The sequence below is a fragment of the Delphinapterus leucas genome, unplaced genomic scaffold, assembly GCF_059928025.1.
Source record: "Delphinapterus leucas isolate spDelLeu-1000000601 "Yukka" unplaced genomic scaffold, BTC_Dleu_Yukka2 spDelLeu_asBTCV2_sq25, whole genome shotgun sequence".
Lineage (NCBI taxonomy): Eukaryota > Metazoa > Chordata > Mammalia > Artiodactyla > Monodontidae > Delphinapterus > Delphinapterus leucas.
In genome coordinates this window covers 8,520,988-8,539,013 of record NW_028322234.1, presented here as the reverse complement: position 1 = coordinate 8,539,013, position 18,026 = coordinate 8,520,988, and the positions used below count along the sequence as shown (strand labels likewise).

At 56.8% G+C, this 18,026-nt stretch overlaps 1 protein-coding gene across 4 annotated transcripts; it reads left to right on the top strand.

The window, feature by feature from the left end:
- Positions 1 to 1,984: 1,984 nt before the first annotated feature.
- ATP13A1 (ATPase 13A1) lies at positions 1,985 to 17,807 on the top strand. 4 transcript variants are annotated; one of them, XM_022558543.3, is made up of 26 exons: positions 1,985 to 2,398; positions 4,692 to 4,781; positions 4,877 to 5,067; positions 6,532 to 6,604; positions 6,794 to 6,949; positions 7,054 to 7,123; positions 7,202 to 7,308; positions 7,811 to 7,940; positions 8,065 to 8,120; positions 8,697 to 8,823; positions 8,913 to 9,050; positions 9,130 to 9,250; positions 9,605 to 9,762; positions 10,076 to 10,251; positions 10,325 to 10,435; positions 11,531 to 11,656; positions 12,517 to 12,625; positions 14,148 to 14,347; positions 14,428 to 14,524; positions 15,228 to 15,388; positions 15,459 to 15,573; positions 15,661 to 15,857; positions 16,706 to 16,848; positions 17,052 to 17,163; positions 17,249 to 17,392; positions 17,478 to 17,807. In XM_022558543.3, the coding sequence occupies exons 1-26, from the start codon at positions 2,000 to 2,002 to the stop codon at positions 17,586 to 17,588; spliced, it is 3,618 nt and encodes a 1,205-aa protein (XP_022414251.1). In that variant the 5' UTR covers positions 1,985 to 1,999; the 3' UTR covers positions 17,589 to 17,807. The 4 variants fall into 4 exon arrangements, 3 of the variants coding, with proteins under 3 accessions (XP_022414251.1, XP_089761465.1, XP_089761464.1); XM_089905339.1 differs by having other exon boundaries at positions 7,811 to 7,944; positions 8,065 to 8,122; XR_016391481.1 differs by lacking the exon at positions 17,052 to 17,163 and having other exon boundaries at positions 17,478 to 17,590.
- Positions 17,808 to 18,026: the final 219 nt, after the last annotated feature.

Sequence of the window (18,026 nt, the reverse complement as noted above, 5' to 3'; positions counted from 1 at the left end):
TTGGCAAAACTTGGAAGCAACCAAGATGTCCTTGAGTAGGGAATGGATAAACTGCGGTACCTCTGGATAATGGAATATTATTCAGTGCTAAGAAGAAATGAGCTATCAAGCCATGAAAAGACATTGAGGAACCTTAAATGCAGCACTAAGTGAAGAAGCCAGCCTGAAAAGGCTACATATTGCATGATTCCAACTATATGATATTCTGGAAAAGAAAACACTATGGAGACAGTTGTGACAAAAACTCATACAGCAAAACAATGACTCATTTTTTGAAATAAGACTGCTTTGGAATTCAACATGTCACCAGGAAGGGGCAAATTAAATGGGACATTCTGTTTCCTTCCTAAACATGTAACTATTTGGAATCCAACTGTGATTTCACAACTTTATGCTTTAAAACCATTCTCCCTGAGCAAGGGAGCTTTAACTTATGATGATAAGTTAACATTGGAATGTGCTTCGGGAATGTTCAAAAATGAAAACATCTTGGACACCGATAGCAGCATATAAATTTATAGATGCAAAGACCTGATTGACAAATAGTTGGTCTACAAAACAAACCTGTTTTGGAGAGCTAGATACGAATCCCTACAAGTCAAAAAGCTTGTTGTTGCTAGTTAGTAAAATCCATGCTGAAAGGCTTTAGGTGGGAGGCTATTTACCTTGATATCTTCACATTGGAATGACACCAATAATCAGAGTAGGGAGTTCCCTGGCAGTCCAGTGGTTAGGACTCCATGCCTGAGTTCAGTTCCTGGTCCGGGAACTAAGATCCCTCAAGCCACAGGATGCGGCCAATAAATAAATAAATTTTTTTTTAAAAAAGAGAATCAGAGTAATTGTGGGCCCGCTAAGAGCAGGGAATCAAGTCAACGTGATGTCATCTTTGTGTTAGTTTTATCACCACATAAAAGAGAAAGATGTTCTAAAGGTTGCAGTCCATTCAAAGAAGTATTTTTGGAAAAGAAAACAAAGTAAAAATATCCTACTGTGTAAAATGGGACAGAATGAAATGTCACGTTATTTTTATTAAATATAGAATATTATCTAAGTCCTATTGCATTTATGTTCTCCTTTTGCAGTCTTACATGTATATACCTCAAGAATCTTAAGAATAGGCAACAATATAACCTACAAATTTAAGGTCCAGTAAAGAGTTTAAAAAGTAGTTCAAATATTGCTGTATCAGAGGACAGAAACATTATAAACACATCATACACATTTTTCTCAAACATATTGTTGGATGTGTTTTCTATTAGTAGTACTACTAGGTACTGAAATACTAATTGCCACTGTTAATTAGTCCTTCTGTGGTTTTGTTGAAACAATAGCATTTATGTAACAGGAAAGTAAATAATAAACAATAAGTAAACACCAATTTTTCATATTCTTACGTTAAAGTAGTAACTTTGTGGGTGTGTAATTATTATCTATTACATGACGCCTCCTGTCAGGTGTGGCTGTGTCCTGTCTAGACTCTCGAAGCCCACCAGGCCCGAGCCCTACCCAGGCCCGGAGGTAGGGATACCTCATCCCACCTCACCCAATCCGCACGCGCACAAGGCCCGCCCTCATGATAAATCCCACCCCCTGAACACTAGTGCTTATTTATCCCCACCTCCGCAGTGTCCAGGCTCCGCCCCTCGTGGCCCAGACAGTGCAGTCTCCGAGGAGGACTGGCCTCTTCCGATGTAGGTTGTCATGGTGGCGCCCAACCCGCCTTGCCTCGTCTTTTCCGGTCTCAGTCCGGCGTGGCAAAGCAGGCAGGCTGCCTTAGCCCTTTCAAGCCCTCTGTGTCATGGCGGCGCCCTGACTCTCCTTCCGGCCACAGACTATCATGGCGGTGCCCTGAGTAGCCACTTCCGGACCCAGACCCCTACATTGCCCTGGCTTTTCTCACTCCTGGCTGCCATGGCGGCGCCCAGGGTTTACCGGAAGTACAACATCGGAAGTGAGCCGTAGCCTCTGCCCTGAAGCGAGAGCGGCGCTGGGAAAGATGGCGGCGGCGGCGGCGGCGGCGGGCAATGCGGTTCCTTGCGGGGCTCGGCCTTGCGGGGCCCAGCCCGCCGGGCAGCCCAAGCCCAGGCCGCTGCCGCGCACACTCCTTGCCGCCGGGACGGCGCTTATAGAGAGCGGCGACGAGCTGGTAGCGGCCGTGTGGCCGTACCGGAGGCTGGCGCTGCTGCGGCGCCTCACGGTGCTGCCGTTCGTGGGGCTGCTCTACCCAGCCTGGCTGGGTGCCGCGGCTGCCGGCTGCTGGGGCTGGGGCAGCAGCTGGACGCAGATCCCCGAAGCCGCGCTGCTTGTGCTCGCCACCATCTGCCTCGCGCACGCGCTCACCGTCCTCTCGGGGCATTGGTCCGTGCACGCGCACTGCGCGCTCACCTGCACCCCGGTAAGTGTGCGCACCCGAGACCGACCCTCGGCATGGTCCGGCCTCACCGCGGATCCCAGCTACTGAGTTTATGTCCGTCCCCATCCCAGCCGGGGCCTCCGCATCTGCTGGAGCCGGGTCCCTAGAGGCGCTCTCCACCCTTTTGCGCTAGCTAAATTCTGGCCCCGCTTCTGACTTGGCTGTGTAACCCTGGCGTAGGTTACTTCCCTTCTTTGGAATTCCTCTCTGGTGTGGTCATTTAGATTCGATAAGGTAATACCTGTAAAAAGTTTAGCGCAGGGACCGGCATATGTCACCATTTACTAGCTCCCATACTAGCGAGTACTCGGTTGTTTCTCCTGGAAACGGTCCTACCTTCTTTGTTGTCTGTCTCCTACCTTGTTGTTCGTAGTGTGAGGTTAGACCTGTGGGATGGGTTTCCCTGTCTGTGGAGCTTGCTTTGAGAACTGAGCATCAGTCCTGATGGCCAGTGCTCAGAGCCACCCATGTCCACCCCATGACGACCAAAATGAGCTTGAAATGCAGTTAATTGCAGCGTTTAAGAGGAGCAGTGGGTGTTTGTGAGCAAGTGACTTAGCTGCTTGGAGTCTCTTTATGTTTGTCTGCAAGGGTGATGGTAAAGAGGTAATGATGAGGTGATGGTAATGATGCCCTCAGAATACAACAGCGAGGTAGTGCATGTGACCCTTAGTCGTGAGATCTGGATGAATGAGAGCTGCCCTGGGTTAGCAGTTGATATCAGTGACTATGCCACTGCCCTCTGGGCCGGCCTCGGATGACACCAGCAGGTTATGGAGCCATGGGCACTGAGGTCAGCCTCCCCTCTGATCCCACACAGGTTTGTTAAAAGAAGAGAAAAAAGGAACAGCACCCAGGGCCGCAGAAAGAGAAAGAGAAACCACACCACCACCCTCCCTCACCCCTCTTTGACTCTAAGCGTGGACTGAATTCTCTTTCTCTTTTGAGAAAGTGAAATCTCTCTTATCCCAGGGGAGAGACTCAAACTTCTCAAACTTCTGGGGTTGGTGGCTTCAAGTCAGTACAATGAAGGACCCCAGTGAGGGACAAAAGAATGGAGGGAAGTTGGGGGGTAACACCCCCAAACTTCCAGCTGCCTATTGGCCTGCAGCCAAAAAGTGTGACTATTAACTTTCTCTCCAGGGATGGAGAAGAAAGAAGAACTAAGCAGCTGTGGGGTTAGGACAGGCAGATCTGGGTTTGCATCAGAGATCTCAGACAGGGGTGCTTCTTCTCTCTGGGTTTCAGTTTCCCCTTGTGTAAAGTGAGAACTGTAACACCTACCTCAGGGTGCCATTGTAAGAAGAAACAGATGAACTCTGCAAAGCACCCGGCGTGTGGCTGGCCGCATGTAGTGCTTTGCACTTTTCTACAGCGTTTCCTGAGTTCATAGTTTTGTCTTTTGTTGTTATTTTTGCCTGCTTTGGGGCCTGTGAACTTCTGGAGAGGCAGGGCCTTGTTTCTCAGGGTCACTGCCATGTCCCCCAACCCCCCCCCCCCCCAAAAAAAAAGCCAAAAAACATGGCAACACAGGTTCTGGTGGAGCAGAGGTGGGATGGATGCAGCTCACAGGATTCAGGGAGTGCCAATGCAGTTCCATTCAGTGCCTCCATGTTTTAGGTGCTGGAGAAAGAACAAAAGAGACAAAACACATTGTCTTCATGGTGTTAGTGGGGGAGATAGAACTCAGCAGTCGATGTTAAAGAAAGAAAACCAGGATAAGGATTTTGTGAGGGATCTTTAGATGGAGCATCCAGGGGCAGCGTCCTGAGAAGGTGACATTTGAGCGCAGGCCTGAAGCCAGCTGTGTGACCACGCATTCCAGGCAGAGAAAACAGCACGTGCCCTTAGCTGAGGCAAGGATGAGCCTCATCATCCCTTGTCACTCGAGGACACAGCGAGAATAGTAATGGGGACGGGGGGCAGAGGGGGAGCAGCAGGCCAGGTGGGCTGTAACAGGCCTTGGCTCATGTGGACTGAGAGTGTACCTCATGCCGGACAGCATTCTTCCTGTTTGAGTTCACCTTTGTCAGCAGAGCTCTGTGCGCTGAGCGCTGTTCATGACCCTGGCTTTATAATATGGGCGGGACCAGAGGCCCAGTGAAGTGCTGTCCCTTGTCCCAGTGACAGACTGGGGAGTGGCCAGTCAGCACCCAGAGCCCAGTGGCATGTTCCAGAGCATGTCCACAGAGCTGCGGCCCCCGTGACCTCCCCAGTGGAAGCCGCGGAGCTGGGGCTTGAGAAGGGCTCAGTGGCAGCACTTTGCCTCTCACAGGAGTTTGACCCCAGCAAAGCAACCTTCGTGAAGGTGGTGCCGACTCCCAACAACGGCTCCACTGAGCTCGTAGCCCTGCACCGTGATGAGGTAGGGACCACCTGCTCCAGCATGGGCTTGGATGGGATCCCCAGGCCCTGACATTCCCAGATCAGGGGACTTTGCCACAGACACACCTCCCACAGGGCGAAGATGGCCAGGAGGTGCTGTCCTTCGAATTCCAGAAGATCAAGTATTCCTACGATGCTCTGGAGAAGAAGCGTTTCCTCCCTGTGGCCTTTCCTGTGGGAAACCTGTTCTCATTCTACCAGAGCAACAGAGGGTTCCAGGAGGACTCGGAGATCCGTGCAGCCGAGAAGAAGTTTGGGAGCAACAGGTGAGTCCCAGCGTCCCCAAGCATCGCCCCTGCTGAGACAGGACTGGGCCTCTGCCTGTGGTTACCAGCCCGGGTCTCTATCCCAGCTAGTGGCTCCTTCCCCACTTGTATATGCCCTGTGGTTTGGAGGAATCCACCTTTTCAACAAAACGTCCCAGGTGGACGTGGCGGGCACCCTCCGAGAAACGTGTTCTAGTCTAGTCTCCCTCAAACTTGCCTGCTGATAGGAACCCCCTGGAGGGCCCACAGCTTGGAGCCTGGCCCAGGGCTGTTCATCCTTGTCTTGTGTTTGTAACTTGTGTTCTCTTCTTTATTTTAAATTTTTTCTATAAATGTAAATTCTTGTCATCCTTCTTATACATATCCCAGTACTTTATGAGTGGTGATAAAAAAAGATGGTGGTGAGCAGGATAGCTCTTGTTTGTACCAGGTGGAATGCAGATGCTCTGTCAGCACTTTCTCCTTTAACCTTCACCAAAACCACCAGTGTTGACGGGAGCTGGGAGGGGTCAGAGCTGGGCTTCAGAGCCCCCATCCTGGCCATGGTGATAATTGTCCTTGACTCAAAAACGCTCAGAATCTCTAGGAAATTATTTCTTGACCTAGTTGCTTTTCAAAAAATTGCAAATACGTTACTGCAACCAGCGATCTAGTAGGAAGGTTTATAGGAAACATTTACTGATCCTCCCCTACCCAAGCCAGGTCAGCCATGGTGGCAGCCTGGGATGTCCACTTTCACACCGTCCTCGCTTACGCAAAGGTACCCTACACAGTCCAGGGTGGGGCTCAGTTTTTATTGCAATGCAGCCACTGTGCAGTTTCTTTTTCTAAAATCCCATGTCCTGGATATCACTCCAGTTCTGCAGGGCAAAACAAGGACAGCCATAGTGGACCTGGCTGGTTCCATGGCCAGACAGGGCCACCACACAGAGTGCTGTAGGGCACACTTTTCGGCCCTGCTTCTCAAATTCCAGGGCTTTTATTTAGGGAGTCTTTGGAACATCCCAGCTCAGGCTCCCCCTCTCCATAGTGGGGTGGGGCTCAGGCACTGTATTTCAGGCCCCAGGGGACTCCACAGCACCTAGCTGCCGGGCCTCCTCTGTGCAGCTTCAAGGCTTCCGTCCCACGGTCAGCCATTCCTCTCCCCTTGCCTTGTCACCCAGCCAGATGATAGGTTCTCGTCTTGCACCGGCCCCGCTCAGGGGGGCGGCTGCCTGAAGAGCCCAGTGCTGATTCGGAAGCTTCATCTGGGCTCTGCAGAGCAGAGGGCTGGGGGCAGTCAGCGTACCTGCTTCAGTGCCACATGCTCGAGGAGAGCCATAGTTGAGCATCCCAATGTCTGGAAGCTCACCAGGGCCCCTAGTTGCCCAGGGAGGCCGTCCGTGCTCAGAAGTGGAGGTGTTCAGGGGTGGGGCCCCTGGGGCTTCCCACCAGGAACAGGGCGTGGCATCTGGTCTCTTTCAGGGCCGAGATGGTGGTGCCTGACTTCTCAGAGCTGTTCAAGGAGAGAGCCACCGCGCCCTTCTTTGTGTTCCAGGTAAAGCAGCAGCTCTGGTCCTTCTCCCCACCCTGTTCCTTCGGGCTTTCACGGTCCATCTCCAAACGTGAAAACCTCTCCCTGTCCTCGTGGTCAGAGCCTGTGGGCACAACGGCCCTCGTGTGCCATCCAGTCCTCCGGAGGCATTCTCCCTGCGTTCCCAGGAACAGACAGGCCCGTGTCCCATAGGTGTTCTGCGTGGGACTCTGGTGTCTGGACGAGTACTGGTACTACAGTGTCTTCACACTCTCCATGCTGGTGGCCTTCGAGGCCTCCCTGGTGCAGCAGCAGATGCGGAACATGTCAGAGATCCGGAAGATGGGCAACAAGCCCCACATGATCCAGGTATGGCCAGTAGCGTGACGGGTGGGTAGGAGGGTCCCTGTGGTCTTGGCGTGGGCGAGGCATGGGCACATCCCCAGAGCTGACGGAACCCCACCCCCTCCCAGGTCTACCGGAGCCGAAAGTGGAGGCCCGTTGCCAGCAATGAGATTGTTCCCGGGGACATCGTCTCAATCGGTGAGGCCCAGTTCTGCTCCTTCCCGGTGGGAGCCCAGGCCTCAGGCTCTGTCCAACCCTCCTGCCCCTGCCCTGCAGGCCGCTCCCCACAGGAGAACCTGGTGCCATGCGACGTGCTGCTGTTGCGGGGCCGCTGCATCGTGGATGAGGCCATGCTCACTGGGGAGTCGGTGCCCCAGATGAAGGTGCTGGGTCAGGAGTGGAGGGAGGGGGGTCCTCAGGCGCGTCACTGTCCCATCCATTGAGGAGGACACAGGCCAGGGAAGGGCTGGTGGCTGGGCCAGGAGACTGGAGGAGGCATAGCATCTGGATGGAGACCCTGGGTTTCCTGGCAGGTCAGTGCCCTGGACTAAGGGGAGCCAGGTGCTGATGAGAGGGAAGGAGATGAGAGGCCAGGAGCATCGGTGGGGTGTCAGGCACCCTGGGATCTCAGGCTTAGGTGGGATGCGAGAAACCGGGAAGCTGTGAATCCGGGGTGAGGCCGGGTACAGGGTTACAGGGAGTCTGCTGCACACAAAGGTGGAAAGACAGGGTGGAGCCCCCAGCCCTGTGAGGTGCACCGGCTTGGATGGGGAGCCCTGTGAGGGTCAGGCAGGTTCCTCCCAGCCCCAGGGTCCGGCTCTCCAGCCTGGGGATGGAGAAGGAGGCCAAGGTGGGACTAGCCATTGACTTTACTGTCGTTCCCAGGAACCCATCGAAGACCTCAGCCCCAACCGAGTACTGGACCTCCAGGCCGACTCCCGGCTCCACGTCATCTTCGGGGGCACCAAGGTGGTGCAGCACATCCCTCCCCAGAAAGCCACCACAGGCCTGAAGCGTAGGTGCCTCAGGGGTGTCTGGGGGTGTCCTAGCCCTGCCACCCCCAAACCCTCAAAGTCTGCTTGGCTCTGAGAGAGTCGAGATGAGCAGACATGAATGACGCTGGTCCTTTTTCTCCCCAGCGGTGGACAGTGGGTGTGTGGCCTACGTCCTGAGGACCGGATTCAACACATCCCAGGTGTGGCACCTTGCCCAGTTCTGAGGAGGGTGGTCCCTGGGGCGTATGGTGGACAGCTGAGATGGCAACTCTTTCAGACCCCAGAACATCCACCCCATAGGCTCACTCTGATACCAGGTACTGGGCTGGGGGCCAGAGTGCTGAGACAAGCCCCAGACTAGGCCTGCTTTCCCCGGCTGAGGTTCTGCCTCACAGACAGTAGACTGATTTTGGTCCCGCACACTTGGGAATCACAGTCTGGGCCATAAACTTTTCACTAAAGTGGCGTGAGGATTCCTTGGTAGAGACGATGGTCAGATCTCCTTCCAGAAAATTCATCCCTCCGCCCCAATCTCAGCCACTTCCTTCCCTGACCCCGAGTCTTCAGTCACTGGTCTCCGTAACTCTGTAGCTGTTGGCTGAGTTGCAGCCACCCACATAGCTGTGCAGTTCCTGGAACAGCTGTGTTGTCAGCTGTGGCGCTCAGTCAGCCCAGGCAGGCACTCCCCAGCAGCAGAGAGAACCTGGCCCTGGTGCTTTTAGGCAGGAAAGGCCGCCACCCTCCCAGGGAAGATCTCTGTCCCTCCGTCCCTCTAGGGCAAGCTGCTGCGCACGATCCTCTTTGGGGTCAAGAGGGTGACAGCGAACAACCTGGAGACCTTCATCTTCATCCTCTTCCTCCTGGTCTTTGCCATTGCGGCAGCCGCCTACGTATGGATCGAAGGTAAGCACCGTGACCACTCCCCTCCGCCCCCCCCCATCTGCTGGACCCCGCGCCTGTGGCCCCCAGGCTGGCAGGCCCTGTCTTCGCAGGTACCAAGGACCCCAGCCGGAACCGCTACAAGCTATTTCTGGAATGCACGCTGATCCTCACTTCTGTCGTGCCCCCCGAGCTGCCCATTGAGCTGTCTCTGGCCGTCAACACTTCCCTCATTGCTCTGGCCAAGCTCTGTGAGTCTCTGGGGCAGGGACAAGGTGCCGAGTGGGCTGGGGCCCGGCAGCACCCCTGACACTGGCTCCCACCACCCAGACATGTACTGCACGGAGCCCTTCCGGATCCCCTTCGCCGGCAAGGTGGAGGTGTGCTGCTTTGACAAGACAGGGACCTTGACCAGCGACAGCCTGGTGGTGCGCGGTGTGGCCGGGCTCCGGTGAGCGTGGGGAGTCTGGATCGCGAGGCGCCAAGCCGGGGGCGTTCTGGGAGCTCAAGGGACAGACAGCTGCCCAGCCCAAGCCTTCGAAGTGAGGGCCTGTCACAGGCCCTACCACAGAGGTCCATTCTAGGGGGCCCCCCAAGCATTCTTCAGTGTGAGTGACAGTGGCAGGGGGCTCAGCTTGGGCTCCAGGCAGCCATGTGACCTCTGGGGGCATTCATGAGACGCGTGCAGGTGTCGCAGGGACCAAGACAACACCCTGCGGCCCCCCCACTGTGACCAGCAATTCCCAAGGGGTTCCTCTACCCAGTCACCTCCACCCTGGTAACCAGCTATTCTTCCTCCTTGCAGAGATGGGAAGGAGGTGACCCCTGTGTCCAACATCCCCATAGAAACACACCGGGCTCTGGCCTCATGCCATTCCCTCATGCAGCTGGATGACGGCACCCTTGTGGGTGACCCGCTTGAGAAAGCCATGCTGACGGCCGTAGACTGGACACTGACCAAAGGTGAGGGGCTGGAGCCTCGGCCATACCACAGCTCTTACGTCCCCGGGCAGGCGGGGTGTGCCGCTCAGGCACCTGTGTGTTCAACTCAGGCAGGTGCGTGGGCACAGGCTCACCTCTGACCTGGGGCAGGGTCCTCCATACCCAGATCTCCCAGCTCGGACCCCTCCCAGAGCCAGGAGTTCCTGTAGGCCCCGGGTCTGGAGGTGGGGGGGAGGAAGAGGATGGAGGGAGGAAGGGCACGGAGGGGGCAGGTGGGGGCTTGGCTGCCTCTTTGGAGCGAAGGCCCTCAGGACTCGTACTTATTTGTTTCCAGATGAGAAAGTATTCCCCCGAAGTATTAAAACTCAGGGGCTGAAAATTCACCAGCGCTTTCATTTTGCCAGTGCCCTAAAGCGAATGTCCGTGCTCGCCTCCTACGAGAAGCTTGGCTCCACCGATCTCTGCTACATCGCGGCTGTGAAGGGGGCCCCTGAAACCCTGCACTCCATGGTGAGCCAGCCCCGGCCCAGGGTGGGGAGGGGGGTGCGGGGCGGTTGGTGACATCCCCCTGCGTTCCCTGCAGTTCGCCCAGTGCCCACCTGACTACCACCACATCCACACGGAGATTTCCCGGGAAGGAGCCCGTGTCCTGGCGCTGGGGTATAAGGAGCTGGGGCACCTCACTCACCAGCAGGTAAGGGCCCAAGCCCCCCCACCTACCAGCCCCTTGTCCACATCACCTTCTGTCCCCTGTGGTCCATTTCGCCTGTGAAATGGGCACAATTTCATCTTCCTCCTCCCTGGTCTCTACCTTTGGAGACCCCAGGTGGCACTCAGTCCTCACTTTCTTCTCCTCCCCTGCATGCCCCATTCCCCACGGACCCCATCCCACCCCAGAACCCAGGGCTGCTCCCTAGAGAGCACACCCAGGTCTCACCTCCTATCCTCACATCCACGGGTTCTCTCACACCCCCTTGGGGAACACCCTGGGGCACCTTGGGTTCCCTATCTCCAGCCCAGGTCCACCCCTGCCTTGCCCAACCACCTGGTCACTGCATGATCTTGGGGTATCCCCAGCCCTCGGTCACCCCCCATTGGCTCTAGGCTCTCCTCCCACCTCCAGTACCAATGCTGCTCCTTTACCAGTTTCCACCTTGGCCCTCATCCAAGTGGCTTTCATCTGCTTGCACCCAGTGGCCATGAGATCCTTCCAGAATGCACACCAGGTCACATCTCTGTTCAGAGCCTCGTTCAAGGCCCGTTCCTGAGCCTAGTCACAGACCTTTCAGAGCCACCTGGCTCTGTGCCACCCCACGACCCTCTCTGCCCCATTCCCCTGGCTTCATCTCTCTTGTGGTACTCAGTGCTCTGATTTCTGTGACTTTCTTTATTACATGTCTTCTCCAGTAGAAGGCAAGCTCCATGAGGGCAGAGATCTTTTAGTTTCTGATACGAGATAGAGCATGAGCTCTAGCTCAGTGGTTATCAAAGGAGAGTCCCAACTTTCCTGTCCTAGAAGATGAAATACAGGGACTTTGTGTCACGCTGTTGTCCATGGTAGCGGGTAGAGGCACCATTGGGGGGCCAGGGCCACCCAGCCACTGCTGAGCCCCTCTACCACCAGGGCGCCTCTCACCCTCCCCACACCTCTCACCTTCTGACGCTCCAGTGTCCCTCCTGCAAGGATGGGGCCTTCTCTGACCTCTCCCCACCCAGCGTGTTGTCAGAGCTTAGGAAATGGGGGAGGGGGAGAGACAAGTCATGCGAGCACTGCCATGTCCATCCACAGGCCCGGGAGCTCAAGCGGGAGGCCCTGGAGTGCAACCTGAAGTTCGTCGGCTTCATTGTGGTCTCCTGCCCACTCAAGGCTGACTCCAAGGCCGTGATCCGCGAGATCCAGAACGCCTCCCATCGGGTACAGCCACTGGACCCCTCCCCACCAGGCCCCATGGGTGGGCAGTCTTGGCTACTCCTTACAGAGAGGGGGATATGACAGTAGAGGACAGTTTCATCCTCAGTGGGGCATTCAGCAGTGGGTATCTGGGTCTTGGAAGCAAAGGTTCCATGGCTTTTGGTTGAGCTCCACCATGGCTTGGACGCTCACGCTATCCCTCATGCCTGAGGATGCTCTGGGACTCAATCTGTGCCCATCCTTCTCACATCACTTTCTCAGGCCCCCAGCATCACTGGGAGATGAGGGCTATTCCCCCCACTCCGCCCCATCTTAGGAAAAAGCCGAGGCTGGGTTGGAGGATGTGGAGACAACACCCAGACAGGCTGTGTGTGTCCCAGTGGCTTTTCTCTGTCAGTCTTGGTGGTTTGTGTATTCTAGTTCAGGACTCAGTTTAGGGTGTGGGAGGCGAGCCTGGCAGTGTCAGAGGGTAGTGACATGATTAGTCCTCACCTGGCCTCAGCAGTCAAGGCCCATCTTGCCATCACCAGGCTCTAAGCCAGAAGGCTAGAGCTTGTGTCATACCACCCCCAATCTCCTGCCTGGAGCATCTACCAAGCCAAGAGGGTCCACACCAAGGGCTGGCTCTTAGTTTGTGTTGCAAATAAAGGCTATGGGTGTTCTCAGAAAGACACACATACACATATCATTCGCAGAAAACTCCACCAGGTGAGGCAGGTTGAGGCTCTTGGAAGCCCAGTCCCCATTAGGGGGCCAAGCGCTTCCTCTATGGCTGTCCTCAGAAGGGACTTGGCCCCCAGGTCTCCAGGCTGGAGTTCTGATGCCCTGAGCCCTGCTCCACTGAGCCTCCGCCCTCTCCCCAGGTGGTCATGATCACAGGTGACAACCCGCTCACTGCCTGCCACGTGGCTCAGGAGCTGCACTTCATTGAAAAGGCTCACACGCTGATCCTGCAGCCTCCCACGGAGAAAGGTGAGGCCCCATGTGGTCGTGGGCTAGGGGGACCTTGAGTCCAAGAACAGCTCCCGCCCGGTGGCTCACCTCTGTGCCAGGCCTGAGTGAGCACGCCCAGCGTCATCCAGTACCCGTGACACAGGCCTGCGGATCACAGCCCTGCCCCGTGAGCACACTTGGGCTGTCTGGCCGGGGAGCTCCACACCCGACCTGTGCGGCAGCATGCAGGCGGTCACCGGCTCTGGGGCCAGCAACACCTTACAATCTTAAGGCGGTTGGTTGTTGTCACACCAGCCCACGTTTCATAGCCTCCCACCCACCTTGGGCCTGGCTGGCTGCCTGTGCGTGGCAAGTGCTCCCCTCGAGCACCGGGACTGCTGGTGTTCGTGTTTGGTGTGGCCAGAACCTGGGGCCGAGGGCTTGGTTTGCATTTATCAGACTCTTTGCCCCACATGGGAGGGCTTGCCATTCCCACACCACATAGGAGGAAGCCAACCAGGTCAGCTGTTGGGGCCCCTGCTCTGTAGACAAGGAGACAGAGAAGTGAATCCATCCACCTGGATCATTGGGAAACACTGTGACTAAGGATTTGAACTCAGATGTCCTGATTCCAGAACTCATGGTCTCTGGTCTCTCCTGAGTAACCAAATTGGTTGCAAGTGGTGCCTGTGAATCAGAAAAATCAAGGGACGAATCTAGCCCCAGCACCTCTGGCTCATGGGGTGGAGTCTGTCAGATGCCGTAGGACAGCACCTGGTGCAGGGCCTGGCTTGGGAGCAACATGCACCAGTGATGTCACTGGGCTGCAGGCCAGAGGAGGGTGCTGGTATGGCCCGGCCAAGAGGGCTTCCAGAACCTCCCAGCCCTTCTCTCCGTCTGTGCTGTTGAGCCCAGGTCTCTGTCCCAGTCCCAGGCACTGGGCTCTTCCAGAGCCTGGGGATCGTAGGCAGGTGGCCCAGAGGTGGCTGCCAAGACTGTTGATGAGCAAGTGAAGCTGCTCTAACAGAACAGCTGCAACAGGAACGAGGTGGAGATTATTTTCCTTTCAAGCTCTGACAGCTCAGGGCCAGCCGTCCAGTGCTGAGAAGGCTGGTGGGCTGCCCTCAGCTGTCCTCGGTGCTCAGCACCCACACCTAGACCAACCAGCTAGAAAGGGGAAGTGGATAGCAAGCAGTGTCTGGCCTGAGGAAGTGATTCGGGGTGCCCTGGCCCTAGGAGAGCAGAGTTTCAGGCGGGCCCCCAGGGTTGAGGGGAGGGGGGGTGCGTCTGAGGTCAGGCTGCCTGGGTTTGAATCTGGCCCATCACATGATCTCAGGCCAGTAGCTTAGGCCCTGTGTTTTCAGATCCTTTGTATCGGAGGTTTCTGTGCATGGTCTCTGGGGGGTGCCTAGTGTCTGGGGTACAGGTTGGTATGGACCTGGGGTGGGGGCCAAGAAGGTGCTCCAGAGAGGAGAGACTAGGACTGCATACATGGGGTCCAAGTGAGAGGGTCCACCTGAGCAGCTGAGCCCCATCCCTGACCCTGGCACTGGCCCTGCAGGTCGACCGTGTGAGTGGCATTCCATCGACGGCAGCATCATGCTGCCCCTGGCCCAGGGCTCCCCGAAGGCACTGGCCCTGGATCATGCACTGTGCCTCACGGGCGATGGCCTGGCCCACCTGCAGGCCGAGGACCCCCAGCTGCTGCTTCGCCTCATCCCACACGTGCAAGTGTTCGCCCGAGTGGCCCCCAAACAGAAGGTGGGTACGGGGTGGCGGAGGGCAGGCGGGGCCCTCGGGAGGGCGCGCAGCCCTCACTCAGTCCGTCTCTCCCCAAACAGGAGTTTGTCATCACCAGCCTGAAGGAGCTGGGCTACGTGACCCTCATGTGTGGGGATGGCACCAACGACGTGGGTGCCCTGAAGCACGCTGATGTGGGTGAGCCCCTGGGGTTGGGGGCTGTTCTGCCAACACCAGCTTACCATCAGGGACGCGCCACTGAGCAAATTCTGTGAGGAAGCAGTAGTGAAGGGACGGGGCAGGGACTGGTGGGGTTGGGGATCTGAAGGGCTCCAAGGCCAGGAAGAGATACAAGTGTCTGAGGAAAAGTATGGCGGAGACCGCCAGCAACCTCTGGTGAGGGTCCAGGGCAGCTCCATGGGGCAGACATGACTTGGTTTTCTCAGGCCCCCAGGCACTGTATGGGCTCCAAGGGCCAAGGCCAGAGGCCAGGGAGAGTTTATAGCCTCGGATCTGTGTCAACAGAACATAGATGTCAAGTTGATGTTTAAAGACCAATTTAACCTAGTTTCAGTGCTTTTCAAATATTCATTTGGTTTATCAACTACGATGTTTATGACCCATCATTTACCTCATTATGATTCTTGGCAATAAACTTCTTTGGAAATCAGTTAGTTTTGACCTACATAGCGTTATGTACTTTATTTGGGTATTGTTTTTTTGTTGTCCTTAAGTAGTTTGTAGAAAGTAAGATAGATGCTCTCTGAGGCGCTCCTTGGGGTGAGTGATCAGGTAAAATGTGGGGAGGTTTGGCCCCGGGATTAGCTGTGTTGAACAGACACTCAGTGCTCTGTGCCGGGGTGGCAGGCTCCCTCTGGCTTCTGACACACACTCCCACCAGGTGTGGCCCTCCTGGCCAATGCCCCTGAGCGGATCATCGAGCGGCGGCGACGGCCCCGGGACAGCCCCGTCCTGAGCAACAGTGGAGTTAGGGCCACCTCCAGGGCAGCCAAGCAGAGGTCGGGGCTCCCACCCTCTGAGGAGCAGCTGGCCTCCCAGCGGGTAAGTCTCAGAAGGGGGGCACCAGCACCCCCTTGTTGTCAGGTCTCACCCCTTGCTACCTGCCTCATAGGACCGCCTGAGTCAGGTGCTTCGGGACCTCGAGGACGAGAGCATGCCCATCGTGAAGCTGGGGGATGCCAGCATCGCTGCGCCCTTCACCTCCAAACTCTCTTCCATCCAGTGCAGTGAGTCCTGCTGCCGTGATCCTCCCCTACCCCATCCCTAGGCCCATCCTGCCTGGCACCCACGCCCACGCCTGCCTTCCCCCGCAGTTTGCCACGTGATCAAGCAGGGCCGCTGCACGCTGGTGACCACACTGCAGATGTTCAAGATCTTGGCGCTCAATGCCCTCATCCTGGCCTACAGCCAGAGTGTCCTATACTTGGAGGGTGTCAAGTTCAGTGACTTCCAGGCTACATTGCAGGGGCTGCTCCTGGCTGGCTGTTTCCTCTTCATCTCCCGCTCCAAGGTGGGCCAGGACGCTGAGCAAAGCAGGGGCTCCCGCCCCAGCCCAAGGGTGCCCTCTGCTTCTCTGAGCCATGGTTCTTGCCCCAGAGGTGCCGGGAGGCTTCTCGGATTGATGGCTGGCGAAGCTTGGGCCAGCCAGGGCAGGCTATTAAAGGTGCCACCACATGTCTGTTTTATCCTCACAGCAGCCCTTGGGATGGGAACTGTCATCCCCAGGTTACAGATGGGGATCAGGGGGCAGGGCGGGTGCCCACTGAGGCTCTTCAGAGTGCCGCCGCTCAGGCCCAGCACTGTCCACAGGCTGGGGTCTCAGGTGGGCCACACCATTGAGACAGATGGGAAAACGATTATCAAGAGCACTCAGTATGCAGTGCTGAGAAAAACACCAAGTAGGTCACACAGGCTGTGGGGAATGGCCTCAGGGTCGGTCAGGGAGGTCCGTGTAATGCTGACATTGAGGCCAACGCATAAAGAACAAGAGAACCAGCGAGGAACTAGGCACAAAGGCCACAGATGGTCATGGGCTGATGCAAGGAGGCCCTGGTGGCCAGAGGGGGTGGGAGGTGGTCTGGGTTGATCATACATGCCCCATGAGCAACAGGGAGGGCTTTAAGTTTATTCTAGAGCGGGGGCGGGGTGGATCTTAAGACCGCTGTGGCTGGGCATTGAGCAAGGCGGGGGTGGCATCTGGACTGAGGGGATGGGGGGTGGACAGGGCTCTGGGGACTAGTGCTGACCTGTAAACCCCAGAATTTGGCGACCGCTTTCTGCACAAGGCCTGCCAGGAAGCAGGGTAGGTGGGTGACCCCAGGGTGAGCCTGGGCCCTGACCCCCACTCTGCCCCTGCAGCCCCTCAAGACCCTCTCCCGAGAACGGCCCCTGCCCAACATCTTCAACTTATACACCATCCTCACTGTCATGCTCCAGTTCTGCGTGCACTTCATGAGTCTCGTCTACCTGTACAGCGAGGCCCAGGCCCGGAGCCCTGAGAAGTGAGTGCACTCCCAGCCTGGGGGTGGACAGGGTGCTCCCAGAGGAGGCAGCATCCCTGCGGTTGGGGGGTGGCAGGAGAAACATGCAGACGTTGGCCTGGGGTGACCAGGGCCAGGACAGCAGAGTCCACCAGGCAGAGTCCTGGTTCCGCGGGGAGCAGCAGGAATCATGAGGGGGCCCTGACCCCCATGTGTCCCTGAAGGCAGGAGCAATTTGTGGACCTGTACAAAGAATTTGAGCCAAGCCTAGTCAACAGCACAGTGTACATCATGGCCATGGCCATGCAGATGGCCACCTTCGCCATTAACTACAAGGTGAGGCCCAGCCCCTGCCCCCGCACACCCTGCCCACCCTCTGGGCTGCCACGACACACAGCTGCCCATCTCCCTATCCCCACAGGGCCCACCCTTCATGGAGAGCCTGCCTGAGAACCGGCCTCTGGTGTGGAGCCTAGCCGTGTCACTCCTGGCCATCGTGGGCCTGCTCCTTGGTTCCTCACCTGAGTTCAACAGCCAGTTTGGACTCGTGGACATCCCTGTGGAGGTGAGGGGCCCTGTAGATGCGGTCCCAGGACTTGGCCTGGACCTGTCTGCAGGCACCTGACTCACCAGCACTCCCTGTCCCACAGTTCAAGCTGGTCATCGCCCAGGTCCTACTCCTGGACTTCTGCTTGGCACTCCTGGTCGACCGCGTCCTGCAGTTCTTCCTGGGGACCCCAAAGTTGAAAGTGCCTTCCTGAGATGGCAGTGCTGGCACCTACTGCCCACTCTGCTGCCGCTGGGCAGGAGCCCCGCGAGGGCCCCAGGAGGGAACACTGCCCCCACGGTGAGGCTGACATGGCCTTGCCCACCAAGACTGAGCTGGGACACCCCCACCCCACCCCCTACGGCTGTCTGAGGCCTGGCTGGCAGAACCAGCCCTGGGCCAGCGTCTTTGGTAAATAAAGCAGCATCAGTGATTTGAAGAAGCCTTGCCTCTGTCTCTGCACCACAGAAGGGGTCGCTGGGGGCTGGGTGGTCCCCAAGGAAGGTCCTGGCACCCTCCTCATGGACTGTGTGAGGTTCTAACCCCCCTCTGCAACACATTCAGCACTTGGGCAGGCCAAGCTCGGAACCCAGAGAGCTCTGCATATTTCCTAGTTTTGCAAGCGCCCCCATGTTTCTGTGGTCTCGCAGCT